The 22,921-nt window shown below is 55.9% G+C and overlaps 1 protein-coding gene across 8 annotated transcripts in view; it reads left to right on the top strand.

The window, feature by feature from the left end:
* The window catches only part of KMT2D (lysine methyltransferase 2D), a 40,377-nt gene that overhangs the window by 14,793 nt on the left and 2,663 nt on the right, over positions 1 to 22,921 (top strand). For 2 of the 8 annotated variants that reach the window (XM_074325749.2, XM_074325748.2), the window contains exons 20-54: positions 603 to 824; positions 1,045 to 1,164; positions 1,255 to 1,359; positions 1,586 to 1,725; positions 1,810 to 1,957; positions 2,158 to 2,223; positions 2,401 to 2,511; positions 2,712 to 2,849; positions 2,955 to 3,039; positions 3,265 to 3,506; positions 3,606 to 3,679; positions 3,889 to 3,939; positions 4,063 to 5,880; positions 5,986 to 6,168; positions 6,256 to 6,392; positions 6,601 to 8,507; positions 10,683 to 10,806; positions 10,949 to 11,033; positions 11,120 to 11,186; positions 11,296 to 11,528; positions 11,629 to 14,532; positions 14,652 to 14,792; positions 14,916 to 15,083; positions 15,239 to 15,398; positions 16,031 to 16,106; positions 16,279 to 16,454; positions 16,542 to 16,672; positions 17,349 to 17,481; positions 17,560 to 17,687; positions 17,874 to 19,014; positions 19,903 to 20,039; positions 20,147 to 20,277; positions 21,978 to 22,263; positions 22,491 to 22,564; positions 22,689 to 22,797. In XM_074325749.2, the coding sequence (XP_074181850.2) occupies positions 603 to 824; positions 1,045 to 1,164; positions 1,255 to 1,359; positions 1,586 to 1,725; positions 1,810 to 1,957; positions 2,158 to 2,223; positions 2,401 to 2,511; positions 2,712 to 2,849; positions 2,955 to 3,039; positions 3,265 to 3,506; positions 3,606 to 3,679; positions 3,889 to 3,939; positions 4,063 to 5,880; positions 5,986 to 6,168; positions 6,256 to 6,392; positions 6,601 to 8,507; positions 10,683 to 10,806; positions 10,949 to 11,033; positions 11,120 to 11,186; positions 11,296 to 11,528; positions 11,629 to 14,532; positions 14,652 to 14,792; positions 14,916 to 15,083; positions 15,239 to 15,398; positions 16,031 to 16,106; positions 16,279 to 16,454; positions 16,542 to 16,672; positions 17,349 to 17,481; positions 17,560 to 17,687; positions 17,874 to 19,014; positions 19,903 to 20,039; positions 20,147 to 20,277; positions 21,978 to 22,263; positions 22,491 to 22,564; positions 22,689 to 22,797 (11,951 nt within the window). Of the gene's footprint in view, positions 1 to 602; positions 825 to 1,044; positions 1,165 to 1,254; positions 1,369 to 1,585; positions 1,726 to 1,809; positions 1,958 to 2,157; positions 2,224 to 2,400; positions 2,512 to 2,711; positions 2,850 to 2,954; positions 3,040 to 3,264; positions 3,507 to 3,605; positions 3,680 to 3,888; positions 3,940 to 4,062; positions 5,881 to 5,985; positions 6,169 to 6,255; positions 6,393 to 6,600; positions 8,508 to 10,682; positions 10,807 to 10,948; positions 11,034 to 11,119; positions 11,187 to 11,295; positions 11,529 to 11,628; positions 14,533 to 14,651; positions 14,793 to 14,915; positions 15,084 to 15,238; positions 15,399 to 16,030; positions 16,107 to 16,278; positions 16,455 to 16,541; positions 16,673 to 17,348; positions 17,482 to 17,559; positions 17,688 to 17,873; positions 19,015 to 19,902; positions 20,040 to 20,146; positions 20,278 to 20,773; positions 21,931 to 21,977; positions 22,264 to 22,490; positions 22,565 to 22,688; positions 22,798 to 22,921 lie in introns of those variants that run through there. The other 6 variants (XM_074325746.2, XM_074325745.2, XM_074325750.2 and 3 more) reach the window with 5 other exon arrangements.

Here is a 22,921-nt window from a genome sequence, read left to right as displayed (position 1 = left end):
TCTAAGCTTCTAACTTTATCTCTTCATGTGATGAGGAGGATACTAAGACCCAGGGAGATTGAGTAGCCTGCCTAAGGTCACTCAACAGGTTAGTGAGAAAGTTGTGCCTATAACCAAGGCCTCTAGTTTCCCAGGCAGAGTTCCTTCCATCAGGCAACATGGCCTGTGTACTGCCATCATCTCTTCCAGAGAGCACAGGACACCGCTGTGTTTCCTCAGTGAAGGGCTCGGTTCATCTCCTCCATGATGGGGGCAGTGCTCCTGGAACCTGAGGCACTGTGGGCTGGCATTCAGCAAGTAGTAGCCCTCCTTGCCCAAGACTCCTAGAGAACATATTTGGTGAACATAGGGTTAATCATGCACAGTCAGGCTTCTGCAGTAACAGTCTCTGAATCCCCCTGGATCACTGATGGAGAGCTCAGGTCTCAGCTAGTGCCCGGTAGTGGCCTGTTCTCCACCCCTCAGGCCCCAGGCTGGGCTTTGTCTGGTCTGTCTCTCTCTCACTGCTTTTGTTCCAGCTGGGGACTTAGGCTGAAACTTGTGGAGTTCTGGTTTCCATGGGATTTCCATCCAGGGGTCACATGTTCTTCACCTTTGTGCAGAGCCCCAGTACTTTCGCTTCGAGGGTGTGTGGCTGACAGAAACTGGCATGGCCGTGCTGCGTAACCTGACCATGTCGCCCCTGCACAAGCGGCGTCAGCGGCGAGGACGGCTTGGCCTCCCAGGCGAGGCTGGGCTGGAGGGTTCTGAGCCCTCAGATACCCTTGGCCCTGATGACAAGAAGGATGGGGACCTGGACACCGATGAGCTGCTCAAGGGTGAAGGTCAGGCTGGGGCATCTCAGGGATTCCCCAAAGTACTGGGAGTGTACCTGTGAGAGTTGGAAGTTGGGTGAGAGCAGGGTTGCCATCCTCAAGCCGCTGTTGGTCTTGTCCAAATGGCTCTGGCCAGGCATTTGGCTCTCTGTTCTTGAGTGGCAGGAGGACAAGGTTAAAAGGGCCCATGCTTCTGCTCTGCCTCCATCTTCTCTGTCCCCATATGCAGGTGGGGTGGAGCACATGGAGTGCGAAATTAAACTGGAGGGCCCTGTCAGCCCCGATGTGGAGCCTGGCAAGGAGGAGACTGAGGAGAGCAAAAAACGCAAACGCAAACCCTATCGGCCTGGTGAGGCCCTGGAATGGGTGGGGGGGGTGGGGGGGAGGCGGCTCACCAGGTTCCCAGCAGCTTCTCAGCCTCAGCTCTGCCTCTTCATAGGCATTGGTGGTTTCATGGTGCGACAGCGGAAATCCCACACACGTGTGAAAAGGGGGCCTGCTGCACAGGCGGAGGTGTTGAGTGGGGATGGGCAGCCCGACGAGGGTGAGACGGGTGAGGGCTCCAGTGGGGCCTGGGAGAAGGTGGGGATCACAGGGCTTAAAGGGCACTGCCAGAGAGGTCCGGCGGGAAGGTTCACTCAAAGGGCTGAGAGGGTGGTGGGCCCAGTTGGTGTTGGGGGAGGGAGTTGGCAGAAAGTGTCCCCAGGCCAAGTTAGGAGCAGTGTGCTCAGTGTCCCCAGAGAAGATAATACCTCCCATTCTGTCCCCAGTCATGCCTGCTGACCTGCCTGCAGAGGGCCCTGTGGACCAGAGCTTAGCAGATGGGGATGAGAAAAAGAAGCAGCAGCAGCAGCAGCGGCGAGGGCGCAAGAAGAGCAAACTAGAGGACATGTTCCCTGCTTACCTGCAGGTGGGCCTTAGGTTCCAAAGGGTGAAGGGGGTGTCTGCCCTGCGGGCCATGAAGAAGCTTATTTCTCCCTGTCTCCTCCCACAGGAAGCCTTCTTTGGGAAGGAGCTACTGGACCTGAGCCGGAAGGCCCTTTTTGCAGTTGGGGTGGGCCGGCCAAGCCTTGCACTAGGAACCCCAAAAGCCAAGGGGGATGGAGGCTCAGATAGGAAGGAGCTCCCCACCTCACAGAAAGGTTAGTCATGTTGGGGTGAGGTGGTCTGAAGGGACCCAGCTTTCCTCTGAGCATAGGAGCTGGTAAGCGAATTTGGTGGGGAGTGGGCTAGTCTCCAAGAGTTGAAGGGGGGCCGAGGGCCCTGGCCTGTTGAGCTGGGGACTCATTCTGGGCATCAGATGTAGGGCGTCTCTGATTGATGTGGTGACTGTTGCTCGTAGGAGATGATGGTCCAGATGTTGCAGATGAAGAGTCCCATGGCCCTGAGGGCAAGGCTGATACACCAGGTGAGGGCTGTTGGGAGGATTGCATCCTACCTTGGTTTTGCCTCTGTCAACTTATTCTTCCCCTGGCACGGTCAGTGTTGGGGGCTGGAAACTGTTCCATGCCTTCTGTGGTTCGGGGTGGCCAGTGTGGTTCTTCCATCCTGGCCCTGGCTGATGGGTTTCTCCTGGCCATTGCAGGACCTGAGGATGGGGGCGTAAAGGCATCCCCAGTGCCCAGTGACCCCGAGAAGCCAGGCACCCCGGGAGAAGGGATGCTTAGCTCTGACTTAGACAGGATTCCCACAGAAGGTGAGTCTGTAACCCACACTCTTTATGTATAAGGATCCTCTGTGGGAGAAGGTGAATGTTCTGCCTGTGGGACTCTCATCTGTACAGTTTCTCTGGTGGGGAGTCCTGGGCACCTTCCCCAGCTATGACTGTTGGTAGATCTGTGGTGTCCCCTCAACTCCCCAGTGTGCCTCAGTAGCATCCTCCATCACTCCCCACAGAATTGCCCAAGATGGAATCCAAGGACCTGCAGCAGCTCTTCAAGGATGTTCTGGGTTCTGAACGAGAACAGCATCTGGGTTGTGGAACCCCTGGCTTAGACGGCAGCCGTACACCCCTGCAGAGGCCCTTTCTTCAAGGTGATATGGGTGGGAGTGGTTTGAAGACTGGGTGGGCAAGTATGGCCAAGCTGGCCCCCTGGATGGACCACTTGCTCCCTTTCCCTGATCCTGTGCTTCTTGTAGGTGGACTCCCTTTGGGCAATCTCCCCTCCAGCAGCCCTTTGGACTCTTACCCGGGCCTCTGCCAGTCCCCATTCCTGGATTCTAGGTTGGTATTTATGCTTAAACTTCATGGGCTGTCCCCATTGTCCCTTCTCTCTAGCTGGGTCCATGTTGAGGGAGGGAACTCCTGGGTGCTGCCGTAGCAACACTTTCCCTGCTCCTCTCCACTCCCTTGTTAATGGACCTCCTCTGGCCTGGGGCCACTGGGCACTTTGTCTGTGGTGGGCTGTGGTATCCCTGCCCCCTGTGACTCTCTGCCCCTGCGCCCCAGGGAGCGCGGGGGCTTCTTTAGCCCGGAACCCGGTGAGCCAGACAGTCCCTGGACAGGCTCGGGGGGCACCACGCCCTCCACCCCTACCACTCCCACCACGGAGGGTGAGGGCGATGGGCTCTCCTATAACCAACGGAGTCTTCAGCGCTGGGAGAAGGACGAGGAGTTGGGCCAGCTCTCCACCATCTCACCTGTGCTCTATGCCAACATGAACTTTCCCAATCTCAAGCAAGATTACCCAGGTACCTATGGGAGGACGGCAAGGGAGATGACAGCCTGGTAATATGGCAGGTGCAGGGGTTACCTGCCACGTCTCCTAACACAATCCCTCTGCTCTCCAGACTGGTCTAGCCGTTGCAAACAAATCATGAAGCTCTGGAGAAAAGTTCCAGCCGCTGACAAAGCTCCCTACCTGGTGAGACAGAAGGAAGCCTGGGTCAGCATGGGAACTGAGAGGGGGACAGTGTTTTGGGGAAATTCACCTTAGTTCTCTCCCTTCCACTCCTAAAGCAAATGGGCCAGAAGGGATCAGCTTTTGGGTAGGGAGTGTGAGTGATGTGAGAGATGGGGGCTGGGCAGGAGACTGAGCCCTAGACTTAAGGCTGTGTGTCCTCTATTCCTCAGCAAAAGGCCAAAGATAACCGGGCGGCTCACCGCATCAACAAGGTGCAAAAGGTGAGTGGGGGCCAAGCTGGGCTGCTTTGCTCAGGTCTGTAGTGGGTGGCCTCTCTGAGGGTAGGGGGATATAGGGCCTGCCCACAGCAGCCTGATTGCTCTGTGCCTGGTCTCCTCCCGTAGCAGGCTGAGAGCCAGATCAACAAGCAGACCAAGGTGGGCGACATGGCCCGTAAGACTGACCGACCGGCCCTACATCTCCGCATTCCCCCCCAGCCAGGGGCAATGGGCAGTCCGCCCCCTGCTGCCGCCCCCACCATTTTCATTGGCAGCCCCACTACCCCCGCCGGCTTGTCTACCTCTGCGGATGGGTTCCTGAAGCCGCCGGCGGGCACAGTGCCCGGCCCCGACTCACCCGGTGAGCTCTTCCTCAAGCTCCCACCCCAGGTGCCCGCCCAAGTGCCTTCACAGGACCCCTTTGGACTGGCCCCCGCCTACGCTCTGGAGCCCCGCTTCCCCACGGCACCACCAACCTATCCTCCCTATCCTAGTCCGACTGGGGCCCCCGCGCAGCCCCCGACGCTGGGCGCCTCGTCTCGACCTGGGACTAGCCAGCCAGGGGAATTCCACACTACTACCCCACCTGGCACCCCTAGACACCAGCCCTCCACACCTGACCCCTTCGTCAAACCCCGCTGCCCCTCATTGGACAACCTGGCTGTGCCTGAGAGCCCAGGGGTAGGGAATGGCAAGGCTTCTGAGCCCCTGCTGTCACCCCCGCCTTTTGGGGAGTCTCGGAAGGCCCTGGAGGTGAAGAAGGAAGAGCTTGGGGCATCCTCTCCTAGCTATGGGCCCCCAAACCTGGGCTTTGTTGACTCACCCTCCTCAGGCCCCCACCTGGGCAGCTTGGAGTTAAAGGCACCTGATGTCTTCAAAGCCCCCTTGACCCCTCGGGCATCTCAGGTAGAGCCCCAGAGCCCGGGCTTGGGCCTAAGGCCCCAGGAGCCACCCCCTGCCCAGGCTTTGGCCGCTTCTCCCCCTAGTCACTCAGATATCTTTCGTCCTGGGCCCTACCCTGACCCCTATGCCCAGCCCCCATTGACCCCTCGGCCCCAGCCCCCACCTCCTGAGAGCTGCTGTGCCCTGCCCCCTCGCTCACTGCCCTCCGACTCTTTCTCCCGAGTGCCTGCCAGTCCCCAGTCCCAGTCCAGCTCCCAGTCCCCATTGACACCCCGTCCTCTGTCTGCTGAGGCTTTCTGCCCATCTCCTGTTACTCCTCGCTTCCAGTCCCCTGACCCTTATTCCCGCCCACCGTCTCGTCCTCAGTCCCGTGACCCATTTGCCCCATTGCATAAGCCACCCCGACCCCAGCCCACTGAAGTTGCCTTCAAGGCTGGGCCTCTAGCCCACACTCCACTGGGGGCTGGAGGCTTCCCAGCAGCCCTGCCCTCAGGGCCAGCAGGTGAGCTCCATGCCAAGGTCCCAAGTGGGCAGCCCCCCAATTTCGCCCGGTCCCCTGGGACAGGTGCATTTGTGGGCACCCCCTCTCCCATGCGTTTCACTTTCCCTCAGGCGGTAGGGGAACCTTCTTCCCTAAAGCCTCCTGTCCCTCAGCCTGGTCTCCCTCCACCCCATGGGATCAACAGCCATTTTGGGCCCAGCCCTACTTTGGGCAAGCCTCAAAGCACAAACTACGCAGTGTCCACAGGGAACTTCCACCCATCGGGCAGCCCCCTGGGACCCAGCAGTGGGTCCACAGGAGAGGGCTATGGGCTGTCCCCGCTACGCCCCCCGTCAGTCCTCCCACCACCTGCACCCGATGGATCCCTCCCCTACCCACCCCATGGAGCCTCACAGCGGGCTGGCATCACCTCTCCAGTCGATAAGCGAGAAGACCCAGGGGCTGGAATGGCCAGCTCTTTGGCGGCACCTGAACTTCCAGGTACCCAGGACCCAGGCATCTCCAACCTTAGCCAGACAGAGCTGGAGAAACAACGACAGGTGAGTCAACATCATGTAGCTGAGCCCCCATATCTCCACTGTCCCTGTGCCAGCCCTGTGATTGGAGTGGGATGGACTTACCCCTCTTCTCTGTTCTCTGCACAGCGCCAACGACTGCGGGAGCTGCTGATTCGGCAGCAGATCCAGCGCAACACGCTGCGGCAAGAGAAGGAAACAGCTGCGGCAGCTGCAGGAGCAGTGGGGCCCCCGGGCAGCTGGGGTGCTGAGCCCAGCAGCCCTGCTTTTGAGCAGCTGAGTCGAGGCCAGACCCCCTTCTCTGGGACCCAGGTAAGTAGAGTGGCAAAAGGTTTGGTGGGCCCAGGACACTAAAGGTGACCCCACATTCATCCCTCTCTCTCTTACTCTCTCTCTCAGGATAAGAACAGCCTTGTGGGGCTGCCCCCAAACAAGCTCGGTGGCCCCATCTTGGGGCCAGGAGCTTTCCCCAGTGATGACCGACTCTCCCGGCCACCTCCACCAGCCACCCCTTCCTCTATGGACGTGAATAGCCGGTGAGGCTCCAGGGGTTCCCTGGGGGTTCCCTGTCGTGTGCTGCCTCTAATTTACCTGTCTCTCTGATCCTTCTTCAGGATCACTTACTCTTCTCCCCATTCCTTCCCCCTTGCTGATTTAATTCCACCCTTCCCCACTACCCTAGGTCCGTGTTCTAGTTCTTCTTCATCCTGAAGTCATCTTACTAACTACTGCATATTCTTCCAGGCAACTGGTGGGAGGCTCCCAAGCCTTCTATCAGCGAGCACCCTATCCTGGGTCCCTGCCCTTACAGCAGCAGCAGCAGCAGCAGCAGCAACAACACCTGTGGCAGCAGCAGCAGCAACAGCAGCAACAGCAGCAGCAGCAGGCAACATCAGCAGCTTCCATGAGACTTGCCATGTCTACTCGCTTTCCGTCAACTCCTGGGCCTGAACTTGGCCGCCAAGCTCTAGGTTCCCCCTTGGCAGGACTTCCTACTCGCCTGCCTGGCCCTGGGGAGCCAGTGCCTAGTCCAGCTGGTCCTGCCCAGTTCATTGAGTTGCGGCACAATATACAGAAAGGACTAGGACCTGGAGGGGTTCCATTTCCTGGTCAAGGCCACCCTCAGAGACCCCGTTTTTACCCTGTAAGTGAGGACTCCCACCGACTGGCTCCTGAAGGGCTTCGTGGCCTAGCAGTATCAGGCCTCCCCCCTCAGAAACCCTCAGCCCTACCTGCACCTGAACTGAACAACAGCCTCCATCCAACACCCCATACCAAGGGTCCCACCCTGCCCACTGGCTTGGAGCTGGTCAGCCGACCCCCCTCAAGCACTGAGCTTGGCCGCCCCCCTCCCCTGGCCCTGGAAGCTGGGAAGTTACCCTGTGAGGACCCTGAGCTGGACGATGACTTTGATGCCCACAAGGCCCTAGAGGATGATGAGGAGCTTGCTCACTTGGGCCTGGGTGTGGATGTGGCCAAAGGAGACGATGAGCTGGGCACCCTGGAAAACCTGGAGACCAATGACCCCCACCTGGATGACCTGCTCAACGGGGATGAGTTTGACCTACTAGCCTATACTGACCCTGAGCTGGACACTGGGGACAAGAAGGACATCTTCAATGAGCACCTGAGGCTGGTGGAGTCAGCCAATGAAAAGGCTGAGCGGGAGGCTCTGCTGCGGGGGGTGGAGCCAGGACCCCTGGGTCCTGAGGAGCGCCCTCCCCCTGCTGCTGATGCCTCTGAGCCCCGACTGGCCCCGGTGCTCCCTGAGGTGAAGCCCAAGATGGAGGAGGCTGGACGCCACCCTTCTCCTTGCCAGTTCACTATCACCACCCCCAAGGTAGAGCCAGCACCTGCTGCCACTTCCATAGGCCTGGGGCTAAAGCCGGGACAGAGTGTGATGGGCAGCCGGGACACCCGGATCGGCACAGGAGCCTTTTCCGGCAGTGGGCACACAGCTGAGAAGGGCCCCTTTGGGGCCACAGGAGGACCACCTGCTCACCTGCTGACTCCCAGCCCACTGAGTGGCCCGGGAGGGTCCTCCCTGCTGGAAAAGTTTGAGCTAGAGAGTGGGGCCCTGACATTGCCCGGTGGACATGCCGCACCTGGGGATGAGCTGGACAAGATGGAGAGCTCACTGGTAGCCAGTGAGTTACCCCTGCTCATCGAGGACCTGTTGGAACATGAGAAAAAGGAGCTACAGAAGAAGCAGCAACTTTCAGCACAGCTGCAGCCTGCCCAGCAGCAGCAGCAGCAGCAGCAGCAACAGCACTCTCTACTGTCCACATCAGGCCCTGCCCAAGCCATGTCTTTGCCACATGAGGGTTCTTCCAGTTTGGCTGGGCCCCAGCAACAGCTTGCCCTGGGACTTGGAGGTTCCCGACAGCCAGGCTTGGCCCAGCCACTGATTCCCACCCAGCCACCAGCACATGCCCTCCAGCAGCGCCTGGCCCCATCCATGGCCATGGCGTCCAACCAAGGGCATATGCTAAGTGGTCAGCATGGGGGGCAGGCAAGTTTGGTGCCCCAGCAGAGCCCACAAGCAGTGCTGGCACAGAAGCCCATGGGTACTATGCCACCATCCCTGTGCATGAAACCCCAGCAGCTGGCAATGCAGCAGCAGCTGGCTAACAGCTTCTTCCCTGATACAGGTAACAACAGCTGGGGGCACTGGCTTAGTTACTCAGGGGTGATCACTGTCTCCACCAAGTGGGCACTGAGGCTGCAGACCTAAGATAATCCACAGATAAGGGAGATGGGACACAAAACTTTGACTAAATACCAGACTAGTGATATAGACAGAAGCGTAGCTTTTAAGAAAGGAGGAACAGTGCCTGGCATATAGCAGGCATTCACATGTTTGAGTGAATGAATGGGGTACATGCATGAAGCCTGATTAGCAAAGGCTTTAGAGCCATGTTGAGACTGAAAGATTAGGATTTGGAGAAAAGTGGTGCAAGAGAAAGCACTCCAGGTAGGTGAAAAGACTTGTGGCAGGAAAGCCAGTGAGGGGATATTTGGAGACGGTGAGTGAAGTGGTTATGCCAGAGTAGAATTTGTGTAGAGAGAATTAAGCAGGCATAACCATAATTTTGGAGTGGTAAGAAGGGCGGGGGACCGGGGGGGCAAAAAAAAGGGGGGGCCAATTGAAGAAGATCTCAAATTATAATAGCATTTATTGAGTAATTACTATTTGCCACGCAGTGTGCTGAGTGCTTTACATTCCTTGTGTATTCATCACAACAAACTCATTAAACAGGTACTATTATCTTCAACTGCAGAAAAGGAAACTGAGGCATGGAGGTTAAGTAACTTGCCCACGGTCACACAACTAACAGAGCTAGAGTTTGAACCTTGGCCCTCTGATCCTCTTAACTGTGTTAGTGCCTCAAAATACCAGGAAGGGGAGTTTGGTTAGTCCTTTAGAAAGTGGGGAGTTAAGTTTTCTGAGCAGTGGAGAAATACACAATGCAGGAGTTTAGGAAGATTGAAGTTTTTGGTGATTGCGTATTTCTCCTTTCTATTCAGCACTCTGGACAGGCAGGAGAGTGGGCTGTGGGTGGTGCATGTTGGGCCCAAAACAGCTTTGGCACAGGGCCCACATCTTGTGTTCTTGGGCTGCACGATTTGCTCGAAGAACACTATTTTTGAAGAATGCTTTCTAGGTGGTAAAGTATATAGTTAACCCTTGAACAATGTAGGGTTAGGGGTGCTGACCCCCCCACACAGTCAAAAATCTACATAGAACTTTTGATTCCTCAAAAAACTTAACCACTAATAGCCTATTTTTTTTTTTTTTTTTAATACTTTATTGGGGAAGGGGAACAGGACTTTATTTGGGGAACAGTGTGTACTTCCAGGACATTTTTCCAAGTCAAGTTGTTGTCCTTTCAGTCTTAGTTGTGGAGGGCGCAGCTCAGCTCCAGGTCCAGTTTCTGTTGCTAGTTGCAGGGGGTGCAGCCCACCATCACTTGCGGGAGTCAAACCAGCAACCTTGTGGTTGAGAGGACGCGCTCCAACCAACTGAGCCATCTGGGAGCTCAGTGGCAGCTCAGCTCAAGGTGCCATGTTCAATCTTTAGTTGCAGGGGGCGCTGCCCACCATCCCTTGCGGGACTCGAGGAGTTGAACTGGCAGCCTTGTGGTTGAGAGCCCACTGGTCTATGTGGGAATCGAACCGGCAGCCTTCGGACTTAGGAGCATCGAGCTCTAACTGCCTGAGCCACCGGGCCAGCCCCTAATAGTCTATTGTTGACTGGAAACCTTACTGATAACACAAACAGTTGATTAACATATATATTTTTTGTTTGTTTTACATGCTGTATTCTTACAATAAAGTAAGCTAGAGAAAAAATTATTAAAGTCATCAGGAAGAGAAAATACATTTACAGTATTTATTGGGGGAAAAATCTGCGTATAAGTAGACCCATGCAATTCAAACCGTGTTGTTCAAGGGTCAACTGTACTTTTGTTATATGTAATCCTCTCAGTAGCTCCATGAGGTAGGCAGAGTAGGGAGTCATGATCTCTATCAAAAAGAGGAGTAAGCTGAGGCTCAGAGAGGTGAAATAACATTGATGTATTGGCTCAACAGATATTTACTAAGTACCTTTTCCTAGCACTGTGCAAGTAAAAACAGGGCTACATGACCTGTGAATAATAGAGCAGAGTCACCCAGGCTACCTGGCTCCCAGTCCACTGGTCTTTACATTATGCCATGCCATTGTTTTGGTTGGCTTGGTAGAGGTCAAGGTGTTGGAAGGAACAGCAGACAGAGAATGGAGCAGTAATCCAAATACCCAGCTCACTTGGCTCTTCCCTCTCCAGACCTGGACAAATTTGCTGCAGAAGATATCATTGATCCCATTGCAAAGGCCAAGATGGTGGCTTTGAAAGGCATCAAGAAAGTGATGGCTCAGGGCAGCATTGGAGTGGCACCTGGTATGAACAGGTAAGACTTGGGGGATGGGGTATTGGTTGGCCCTTTCCTGTCTCAGTCCTCCCTTCCCTAATCCCCCTTCTTACTTGTTTCACCTCTTTGCTTTTCACCTTTCCCATCACCAACACATCCTCTTTGCTTTGGCGGACTCTAGGCAACAAGTGTCCTTGCTAGCCCAGAGGCTCTCAGGGGGGCCCGGCAGTGATCTGCAGAACCATGTGGCAGCTGGGAGTGGCCAGGTAAGTGGTGAGGTGTTGCATGCCATGGGGCCACCCTCAGTGCCTGGTATGGAACAATGACCCTTTATCAGTCTCTCTCGTCACAGGAGCGGAGTGCTGGTGACCCCTCCCAGCCTCGTCCCAATCCACCCACTTTTGCCCAGGGAGTAATCAGTGAGTATGGGGATGGGAAGGAGTGTACAAGAAAGTGACTTGGGGCACGTGGAGGTAGAGGATCGGGATCACCATTTTGCAGGTCCTGACACCCGGCTTCCTTCCCCAGATGAGGCTGACCAGCGGCAGTATGAGGAGTGGCTGTTCCATACCCAACAGCTCCTGCAGATGCAGCTGAAGGTGCTAGAAGAGCAGATTGGTGTGCACCGAAAGTCCCGGAAGGCTCTGTGCGCCAAGCAGCGTACTGCCAAAAAAGCTGGCCGGGAGTTCCCAGAGGCTGATGCTGAGAAGCTCAAGCTGGTTACAGAGCAGCAGAGCAAGATCCAGAAACAGCTGGATCAGGTGGGAAAAGCAGGCGTCAGCCTAGCAACCAGGAGCCCGGGAAGAGGGATGGCATGGGTGGGCTAGCTCGAGGCTGAGGTCCCTGACTTTGCCCCGTTAGGTCCGGAAGCAACAGAAGGAGCACACGAATCTCATGGCAGAATATCGGAATAAGCAACAGCAGCAGCAGCAGCAGCAGCAGCAGCAACAACAGCAGCAGCAGCAGCACCACTCAGCCGTGCTGGCCCTTAGCCCTTCCCAGAGTCCCCGACTGCTCACCAAGCTCCCTGGTCAGCTGCTCCCTAGCCATGGGCTGCAGCCACCACAGGGGCCTCCTGGTGGGCAAGCTGCAGGTCTTCGCCTGCCTCCGGGGGGCATGGCACTACCTGGACAGCCTGGTGGCCCCTTCCTCAACACGACTTTGGCCCAACAGCAACAACCACAACATTCTGGTGGGGGTGGGGCCCTGGCTGGCCCCTCAGGAGGCTTTTTCCCCGGCAATCTTGCTCTTCGAGGCCTGGGACCTGATTCGAGGCTATTACAGGAAAGGCAGCTGCAGTTACAGCAGCAACGCATGCAACTCGCCCAGAAACTGCAACAGCAGCAGCAGCAGCACCTCCTAGGACAGGTGGCAATCCAGCAGCAGCAGCAGCCGGGCCCAGGGGTACAGGCCAGCCAAGCTCTGGGTCCCAAGCCCCAGGGACTTCTGCCTCCCAGCAGCCATCAGGGCCTCTTGGTCCAACAGCTATCCCCACAACCACCCCAGGGGCCCCAGGGCATGCTGGGCCCTGCCCAGGTGGCAGTGTTGCAGCAGCAGCAACAGCACCCCGGGGCTTTGGGTCCCCAGGGCCCTCACAGACAGGTGCTTCTGACCCAGTCCCGGGTACCAAGTTCACCTCAGCTGGCGCAGCAGAGTCAGGGCCTTATGGGACACCGGCTGGTCACAGCCCAGCAGCAGCAGCAGCACCAACAGCAGGGATCCATGGCAGGGCTTTCTCACCTTCAGCAGGGTATGATGCCACATAGTGGGCAGCCCAAACTGAGCGCTCAGCCAATGGCCTCCTTACAGCAACAGCAGCTACAACAGCAGCAGCAGCAGCTGCAACAGCAGCAGCAGCTGCAACAGCAGCAGCAGCAACTGCAACAGCAGCAGCAGCTGCAACAGCAGCAACAGCAGTTACAACAGCAGCAACAACAGCAACAGCTTCAGCAACAGCAGCAGCTACAACAGCAGCAGCTACAACAGCAACAACAGCTACAGCAGCAGCAGCAGCAACAACAGCAGCTTCAGCAACAGCAACAACAGCAGCTTCAGCAGCAACAACAACAGCAGCTTCAGCAACAGCAACAACAGCAGCTTCAGCAACAGCAACAACAGCAGCAGCAGCAACAACCATTTCAACAGCAGCAGCAGATGGGCCTCTTAAACCAGAATCGAACTTTACTGTCTCCTCAGCAACAGCAGCAGCAGGTGACACTTGGTCCTGGTATGCCAGCCAAGCCTTTGCAACACTTTTCTAGCCCTGGAACACTGGGCCCAACCCTCCTCCTAACGGGCAAGGAACAAAGCATTGTAGAGACGACGGCTCTTCCTCCAGAGTCCACCGAGGGGTCCGCCACACATCAGGGGGGGCCAGTAGCAATAGGGACTGGACCTGAGGCAGTGGCCACTGAACCAGGGGAGGTAAAGCCCTCTCTCTCCGGGGACTCACAACTCCTGCTTGTCCAACCCCAGGCCCCCCCTCAGCCCAACTCTGTGCCGCTGCAGCCACCACTGAGGCTCCCAGGACAACAGCAGCAGCAAGTTAACTTGCTGCACACGGCAGGTGTGGGAGGTCATGGGCCACCAGGCAGTGGGTCATCTGAGGCCTCTTCTGTGCCCCACCTGCTGGCCCAATCCTCTATTTCCTTAGGGGAGCAGCCGGGGCCTATAACTCAGAACCTTCTGGGCTCCCAACAGCCCCTTGGACTAGAGCGGCCCATGCAAAATAACGCAGGGCCACAGCCTGCCAAACCGGGGTCTGTCCCCCAATCTGGACAGGGCCTGCCCGGGGCTGGAGTCATGCCTACCGTGGGTCAGCTTCGAGCACAGCTGCAGGGAGTCCTGGCCAAAAACCCTCAGCTGCGGCACTTGAGCCCTCAGCAGCAGCAGCAGCTCCAGGCCCTCCTCATGCAGAGGCAGCTCCAGCAGAGTCAGGCAGTACGCCAGACTCCACCGTACCAGGAGTCTGGGAGCCAGCCCTCTCCCCTCCAAGGCCTCCTAGGCCGCCAGCCCCAACTGGGGAGCTTCCCTGGATCCCAGACAGGCCCCCTCCAGGAGCTAGGGGTAGGGATTCGACCTCAGGGCCCACCCCGGCTCCCTGTGCCCCAAGGAGCCTTACCCCCAGGACCAGCCCTTGGCCCTGTGCATCCCACACCGCCACCATCCAGCCCCCACGAGCCAAAGAAACCTTCCTCACAATTACCTTCCCCCAGCTCCCAGCTCCCCTCTGAGGCCCAGGTCACCCCCACCCAGCAAGGGACCCCAAAACCCCAAGGGCCACCCTTGGAGCTGCCTTCTGGGAGGGTCTCACCTGCTGCTGCCCAGCTTGCGGACTCCTTCTTTAGCAAGGGGCTGGGAACTTGGGAACCCCCACACAATCTAGTGGAAGCCCAGAAGCCAGAGCAGAGCGGCCTGGTACCTGGGCATCTGGAGCAGGTGAACGGGCAGGTGGTGCCCGAGCCACCCCATCTCAGCATCAAGCAAGAACCTCGGGAAGAGCCGTGTGCCCTGGGAGCCCAGGTGGTGAAGAGGGAGGCCAATGGGGAGCCAATAGGGGCACCAGGTACCAGCAACCACCTCCTGCAGGCAGGCCCCCGCTCAGAAGCCGGGCATCTGCTCTTACAGAAGCTTCTACGGGCAAAGAATGTGCAACTCAGCACAGGGCGGGGGCCCGAGGGGCTGCGAGCGGAGATCAACGGGCACATTGACAGCAAGTTGGCTGGGTTGGAGCAGAAACTACAGGGTACCCCCAGCAACAAGGAGGTGAGTACTCCAGCTAGAGGAGGGCCTGGAGCCCTGGGCAGGTTGAGCAGGTGTGGGTCAAACATAAGAGGTGAGGGCTCTGAGAACACCAGCCTTCACTGTGGGTTTATTTGGCTTAGGATACAGCAGCCAGGAAGGCTTTGACGCCGAAGCCCAAGCGGGTACAGAAGGCATGCGACAGGTTGGTGAGCTCCCGAAAGAAGCCGCGGAAGGAGGACGGGGTCAGGGCCAACGAGGCCTTGCTGAAACAGCTAAAACAGGTGACCCCCGGGAGCCACTCCCCTGGTCCCATCCCAGGATAGGGGGTACCCTGGCCCCCAGCTGTGCAGCGGCAGAGACGTAGGAGCTGCAGTTTTCCAACCTTGTCATCTTGCCCCTCTTAGGAGCTGTCCCTGCTGCCCTTAACGGAGCCTACCATCACCGCCAATTTTAGCCTCTTCGCTCCCTTTGGCAGTGGCTGCCCAATCAATGGGCAGTGCCAACTGAGGGGGGCCTTTGGAAGTGGGGCGCTGGCCACTGGCCCTGACTACTATTCCCAGCTGCTTACCAAGGTCAGAAAAATGGCGATACCTTTTGGGGATGATGAGCTTCGGGCGGTAGAGGTGGGAGTGGGAGACTTGAGGAAGTTGCGGATATAGTGTGGGGCCAGGGGATTATGTCCGTCTCCCTATGCCATCTTGCATACGACACCCCACCCCACCCCCAGAATAACCCGAGTAACCCGCCGACACCACCCTCGTCGCTGCCCCCCACCCCACCCCCATCGGTGCAGCAGAAGATGGTGAATGGCGTCACTCCATCTGAAGAGCTGGGGGATCACCCCAAGGATGGCACTTCTGCCCGAGATACCGAGGGGACGCTGAGGGGTAAGTCGAGCAGAGTGGGCCTCCTTCCCTAGTAGGATTTGGTGGCTGGGTTCCATGCCAGTCAGTGTGCCCTGTAATACAGTTTGAGATAGGAGTGGTTGCAGATTGCCCCGTGTGTATACACAGCTGGTACCTGAGATAGGAAGGCCGCTTCAGGACTGATTTATTGGCGGCAAGAGCAAAGGCAACAGGGAAGGTGGATGACAGGGAGTATGTTCATGAAACTTGTTTATAAAGAACAGCCAGCCTTGGTGAGTACGAAACCATGGTCAGATCTGGATTTGAATCCTGGCTCCGGTGTTCATTTAAATGTGTTATACTTTAGCCCAGTAACTTGATTGACTTGTGTGAGCCTGAGTTTTTTCACTGTAAAATAGGTATTATAATACTTGCTTAGTGCAGTTGTTAAAAGATCATAAACAAAGAATGTACATAAAGCCCAGGGCTTGGCACATCGGAAAGATGCAAATACAGCTTGTCTGCCCCAAACTGATAGGTGGGTGGATGGGTACACAGTGATCATGAAAGCTAAGCTAGATCTTGTACTAGTCAGGCCTGAAGTGTGGGGGAGAAGGCACCGTCACATCTGGCCACCCTCAGCCTGACTTTTCTTCTCCCTACTGACCCCTCAGATGCTTCAGAGGTGAAGAGTCTAGACCTGCTGGCCGCCTTACCTACACCCCCTCACAATCAGACTGAGGATGTCAGGTAGAAGTGGGGCCGGAAATTGGGATGAGGAATGGGGATGGGGGACAGGTTGCCTGATTTTCCTTTTGGTGAATGGCAGGTTTCAAGCAAGGCTGTGATACCTACTAATCTCTAGATTTGGGAGTGGGTGTCTGCAGGGCTATAGCAACAAATGTCTACTTGTGGCCCATAGGATGGAGAGTGATGAGGACAGTGATTCTCCTGACAGCATTGTGCCAGCTTCATCCCCTGAGAGCATCCTGGGGGAGGAGGCCCCTCGTTTCCCTCAGCTGGGCTCAGGCCAGTGGGAGCAAGAAGACCGGGCTCTCTCCCCTGTCATCCCTATCATTCCTCGGGCCAGCATCCCAGGTAGGTAGGGGCTCTGGCCATGGGCCACGCCAGGCTGAGCTGGGTCGTCAGAGCTTGGGTTTACACAGCTCCCTCTTTCTCATTCAGTCTTCCCAGATACCAAACCTTATGGGGCCCTGGACCTGGAGGCCCCTGGAAAGCTGCCTTCCACAACTTGGGAAAAGGGTAAAGGAAGTGAGGTGTCAGTCATGCTGACAGTCTCTGCTGCTGCGGCCAAGGTGTGTCCTGGGGGTGCCTCAGAGGCCTAGGGGATGCTGGTCAGAGGGCAGTCCCTAGATCTTGTCTGGATAAATTCAGTTGTTCAAAACTATGTACTGAGGACCTACTATGTGTGAAAGATAGAGGCTAGAGGCTGTGGGATTAGGGTAAATGAATCATGAATGGTCCCTGCCCTCGGGGGTTCATAGTCCTGTGGTAAAGACAACTCAACAAATAAGTGTGTATAATGCAACGTATGCTATAAGACAGCATGTCCCGTCACATTTGGTAGAACTGTTACTTTGAAATTGTTAGCAGGGTTTTTTGGTCAAAGAAAATGGGAAATCCCAGTTAAAACAACAAAACAGGGTTCTTTACTGCAAGACCCCTGAAACCCTTTAATTTGCTAATGTATATCATGGATCTCTCCCAAGTTGTGGATGTAATTTGTATCATTTCCTAAACTTAGTTGACACAGGCCCCTTTTTGTGATGTTCCTGTTAATGCCCACAGCCGTTTGGGAAAGGGCACTGTAAAACAAGTGTCTGAGAACAGCTGGATGGCACAGGCGCAGGACCGACTAGCCTCTTGGGGAGTTGTGTTCTAGGTGTCCGTGTTCCCACCAAGCCAAGTGGTAGTGCTCACTGTACACACTCTGCTGACATGGCTCTCTCCTCCCCTTCCCTGCCCTGGCAGAACCTAAATGGTGTGATGGTAGCAGTGGCAGAGCTGCTAAGCATGAAGATCCCCAACTCCTACGAGGTGCTGTTCTCAGAGAGCCCTGCCCATGCAGGCATTGAGCCTAAGAAAGGGGAAACTGAGGGTCCTGGTGAGTGTGGCAGGAAAGCTCCTTGGGACCTGAGGGAAATGATTCTGGTGAGAGGCTCTGACCCCCTCCTTCCTGCAGGCGGGAAAGAAAAGGGTTTGGGAGGCAAGAGCCCAGAAGGTGGCCCTGACTGGCTGAAGCAATTTGATGCCGTGCTGCCTGGCTATACCCTCAAGAGCCAGCTAGACATCTTAAGCCTCCTGAAACAGGTGGGTCTGGGGGAGAAAAAGAGATGGGTATCTGGCTAGAGCAGAGAAGGCAGAGAGGGCTTTTAGGGGAGTGGAATCTGGGTGGGAGGCGGGAAGGGGTTAGGGCTAGGGCTAGTTAAGTGAGGAGCTGGCACTAACCATACAGGGCTCATGCCCCTCTTCCCTACCCCCCACCCCCACCCATAGGAGAGCCCTGCCCCAGAGCTACCCACCCAACACAGCTACACCTACAACGTCTCCAATCTGGACGTGCGACAGCTCTCGGCCCCACCTCCTGAAGAACCCTCCCCACCTCCATCCCCCTTGGCGCCCTCTCCTGCCAGCCCCCCTGCTGAACCCCTGGTTGAACTCCCGGCTGAACCCTCAGCTGAGCCACCAGTCCCGTCGCCTCTGCCCCTGGCCTCATCCCCTGAATCTGCCCGGCCCAAGCCCCGAGCCCGACCCCCTGAAGAAGGCGAAGATTCCCGGCCCCCTCGGCTCAAGAAGTGGAAGGGGGTGCGCTGGAAGCGGCTGCGACTACTGCTCACCATCCAGAAGGGCAGTGGCCAGCAGGAGGATGAGCGGGAAGTGGCAGAGTTTATGGAACAGCTTGGCACAGCCCTGCGACCTGACAAGGTGCCTCGAGACCTGCGGCGCTGCTGCTTCTGTCACGAGGAGGGCGATGGGGCCACTGACGGGCCCGCCCGCTTGCTGAACTTGGACCTGGACCTGTGGGTGCACCTCAACTGTGCCCTGTGGTCCACGGAGGTCTATGAGACCCAGGGCGGGGCACTAATGAATGTGGAGGTGGCCCTGCACCGAGGACTGCTAACCAAGTGCTCCCTGTGCCAGCGCACTGGTGCCACCAGCAGCTGCAATCGCATGCGTTGTCCCAATGTCTACCATTTTGCCTGCGCCATCCGCGCCAAGTGCATGTTCTTCAAGGACAAGACCATGCTGTGTCCAATGCATAAGATCAAGGGGCCCTGTGAGCAGGAGCTGAGCTCTTTCGCTGTCTTCCGGCGGGTCTACATTGAACGGGATGAGGTGAAGCAAATCGCCAGCATCATCCAGCGGGGAGAGAGGCTGCACATGTTCCGGGTGGGGGGCCTTGTGTTCCACGCCATCGGACAGCTGCTGCCTCACCAGATGGCTGACTTCCACAGTGCCACTGCGCTTTATCCCGTGGGGTACGAGGCCACACGCATCTACTGGAGCCTCCGCACCAACAACCGCCGCTGCTGCTACCGCTGCTCCATCGCTGAGAACAACGGGCGGCCAGAATTTGTCATCAAAGTCATGGAGCAGGGCCTGGAGGACCTGGTCTTCACCGACGCCTCTCCCCAGGGTGAGCACTGGGCCCTGGAAGTGGTCATGTGGGGTTGGGCAAGTTTCTCCTGGAATCACCTTTATGGTGTTGAGAAGGGATCTGCAGGATCCTTGCAAGTGGTCTTCCTCCACCTTGGGGAGGCGGAGGCCTCTTGAAGATCCCCAGAGAAAGTATTTTAGCCTCTCTTACCGTAAATTCCCTTGTAATTGAAGATACGTTGCTTGTCTAACTTCATTCTGGCTCTATTTCCTATCCTCAGTGGAACAAAGGAATGCAGTTCTGAGACCCTGTTATCTGGCTCACCCAATCTGATCCTAACCACAAGTTCCTTTGGTTGCTTTTCCCTGGACAAAATTCTTTTGATCTTAGTTTTAGTGTTAATGGTGAAAATAACAGTAATAACAGTTATCTTTTAGTGAGCCTGTACTATATGCCACAAAATAAGCTAAGTGATTTATATAGGTTATTTTGTTCACCCAACCCTCTGAGGTAAGTACTGTTATTATGCCCAGTTTATATATAAAGAAACTGAGTCTGAGAGAGATTTAACTTTTTGGCTTAAGGTCCCATGGCCAGTACTAGAACCTGAACCCAAATCTTCCCAACACCAAAACGTGCCTGTTGCTCTGGCTCTCAGCAAGACCTGTGGCCTCTGCTCAGTCTCCTGGGCCTTGGCTTCATATTTCTGTGTCACAAGGCACTTTGATGTCCCCCCGGGGTGGGAAGGCTCCTGGCGTATTGAGGGAAGTGGAATTGCAAGGCCAGGAAGGGGTCCTGAATTGTCACACACCCTCGTGACGGAGGTGTGCAGCCTCCAGGAAACAACCAGTAGCTCCAGGTTCAGGTTAGGGCTGCAGTCTGAGCAGAAGTTGCCTCTAAGGGCTGCTCTCTTTCCTTGCCTCTTAGCTGTGTGGAATCGCATCATTGAGCCTGTGGCTGCCATGAGAAAAGAGGCCGACATGCTACGGCTCTTCCCTGAGTACCTGAAAGGCGAGGAGCTTTTTGGGCTGACGGTGCATGCTGTGCTGCGCATAGCTGAATCAGTAAGGAGGGGCCGGGGGCTGGGAGCTGGGGGCCAGGTGGGCACTGAGAACTTGGGTCCTGCTCCCAAAAGCACTCAGGCTAAGGTGAGCATGGCCTGTGCCCACAGCTGCCTGGAGTGGAGAGCTGTCAAAACTATTTATTCCGCTATGGACGCCACCCGCTAATGGAGCTACCACTTATGATCAACCCCACTGGTTGTGCCCGATCGGAGCCGAAAATCCTCACACACTACAAACGGTGAGCTTGTGGGGCTGGGACCAAGGCCTGTGGGTGTGGAGGTTGATAGGGACCCTCTGTCCAATTCTGAGGGTTCGGGGTTATAGAGGAGATTTTCCTTGGAGAGACTGGGGGTTCACTCTAGGCCTACTGATTAGAGGGTGCACAGGTATCACTAGGGTATCCCTTCTCCCTCAACCTGCTCAGGTATCCTGGGTTTACCTAGGGTCTAGGACAGACTTATCTTGGGCATCCTGGGAATGGCTGCTGGGGAGGTTATGGGTAGACACAGTGGTGAAATTTTGTGAACTATGTAAGGGACCCAGTCAACCTCCTTCCTCTCCTGTTTTGCTTCCAGAGGGCTTATGATTCTCCTAAACCTTAGATGCCCCGTGAGTGCTAGGGTCACCTTCCCTTCCCTAGGCTGAGTTGATTTCAAAAGTAAATAATTAGAAATATAATAGAAAAATAATAAAACCTTAAATTTGTATAGCACTTTATACTTTTTTTTTCAAAGCGTTTTCACATCCATTATCTCATTTGATCCTCACAACAACCTTATGAGGTAGGTAGGGCAGGTGGTATGACCCCAATTTTACAGCTGAGAAAACTGAGACCCAAAAAGGTTAAGTGACTAGATAAAGGTCACATAGCTGGGACCAGAACCTTACTTGTTGACTTGTGGTTCACTGTTCCTTCTGTGTACCATTGTAGCCTGACTCTGGTCCCTGGGTAGAGGGAGGCAGAACTCATGGTAGCAGGGCTTTTGTGAAGGCCTCTAGTTGCTCCACGGGCTGTTGGAGAGTGTCACACTCTACCCCAGTCAGCCCTAGTCCTTGATGCTCTATAACAGTGGTTTTCAAACTGTGTGTGTTCCAAAAAGCCCTGGAACACACAAACCAAGTGGGCAGAACTTGGCCCTCCCTGTGTGTAACTTCCCTTCCTCCAAATTGGATTCAACCAGAAGAGTTCCGTTTCCATCTAGTTTATGTATTGGAGTTCCAATAACATTTTGTTAAAGCAAAAAAAAAGAGAGAAAAAAGATTTCTGCTAAATAAAAGACTCAAAATGTTTGAAAACCACTGCTCTGGGATGGGCAAGAATTTGGCTGGTGCCCTAGGGTGGTGAAAAGGCATCCTGCCAGGCAGCAGTCATTCCCCTGCACTGAGCCATCTGCACAGAGCCCAATATTACGTCAGAGAAGGGGACAGTGTGAAGAAAGGAAAGGATACCACCTTTCGGCTGGGAATTCAGAGCCAGTTTTAATTTAAATCCAGCCCAATGTGGTAGACACGGCCCCCATTTTCAGGGCTTCTGGTTATGTTCAGGAGGTAGGACTCAGACGTTTGAGCAAACCGTGAGCTTAAATTCCAGGCCTGGGCTGCTTGGGGAATTCCTCCCAGAGGAGCATGGCCTTGAGTACGGTTTGGCAGGAGGGTGGTAGAAGGCAAGGAGATGGGAGAGCGGGCTCAGTGTAGGGGAATTGGTGCCTCCCCTCCCTCCACGCCCTACCCCCCCATCCTGGGCGGTGTGCCACCCAGGCTGTCAGAAGGGTCCCTGTAGCTAGTTGTTGCCTCACCAAAGCCAAGACCCAGATGCCTCCATTCCACTCCCAAGGCAGCACATGCCCCTAACTGGCACGCTGCGCGTCCCAGGGAGGAGGCGGGTGGTGCGCTTGGTCGGAGGGAGAGCTGCTGGTCATGGACTGTATCGCCTCCCAGGCCCCACACCCTGAACAGCACCAGCATGTCCAAGGCATATCAGAGCACCTTCACAGGCGAGACTAACACCCCGTACAGCAAGCAATTTGTGCACTCCAAGTCATCTCAGTACCGGCGGCTGCGCACTGAGTGGAAGAACAACGTGTATCTGGCTCGCTCCCGCATCCAGGGCCTGGGGCTCTATGCAGCCAAGGACCTAGAAAAGCACACAATGGTCATCGAGTACATTGGCACCATCATTCGCAACGAGGTGGCCAACCGGCGAGAGAAAATATATGAGGAGCAGGTATGGGCTGACAGAGAGGTCATCCTGGGGCGTGGTCCACACTCAGCCAAGGAGCAGGGGCAGGATGGGGGCCAGGGGAGCAAGTGGAAAGCTTGTGGGAGGAGGAGGTGAGAGGCGGGAGAAAGGAAGACGATGTGAAGCCACTGCCTGAGTCTGCTCCCGGATCCCACCACCACACCAGGGCCGTTCTGATACTCTTGCCCTTTCTGCAACTTCTGCCTTTCTAGAATCGAGGCATCTACATGTTCCGGATAAACAATGAACATGTGATTGATGCTACATTGACTGGAGGCCCTGCCAGGTGAGAAGAATGAGGAATGAGGGATTTAGGGGTTCCTGAGCGTGATATGCTGGGGGTGGGCCAACAGGGAACCAAAATCATCCCAACTCAATCACCTGGCATCCCTGACTGTCCCACTGCTTAGGTACATTAACCATTCCTGTGCCCCTAACTGTGTGGCGGAAGTTGTGACATTTGACAAGGAGGATAAAATCATCATCATCTCCAGCCGGCGAATTCCCAAAGGAGAGGAGGTGAGAGGCAGCACGCTGACTGAGGGACAAAGCAGCTCTCTTCTCTGCCGTTCCCCAGAGCCGAGTTCCAAGGCACTGCCCTCAGATCAGATCTTCTCTGCCCTCCCCACTGCCTCTGGGGTGC

This window comes from Rhinolophus sinicus, chromosome 1, assembly GCF_057876585.1.
Source record: "Rhinolophus sinicus isolate RSI-liver-muscle chromosome 1, RSI-T2T, whole genome shotgun sequence".
Lineage (NCBI taxonomy): Eukaryota > Metazoa > Chordata > Mammalia > Chiroptera > Rhinolophidae > Rhinolophus > Rhinolophus sinicus.
This window is presented reverse-complemented; position numbering and strand designations above follow the sequence as displayed.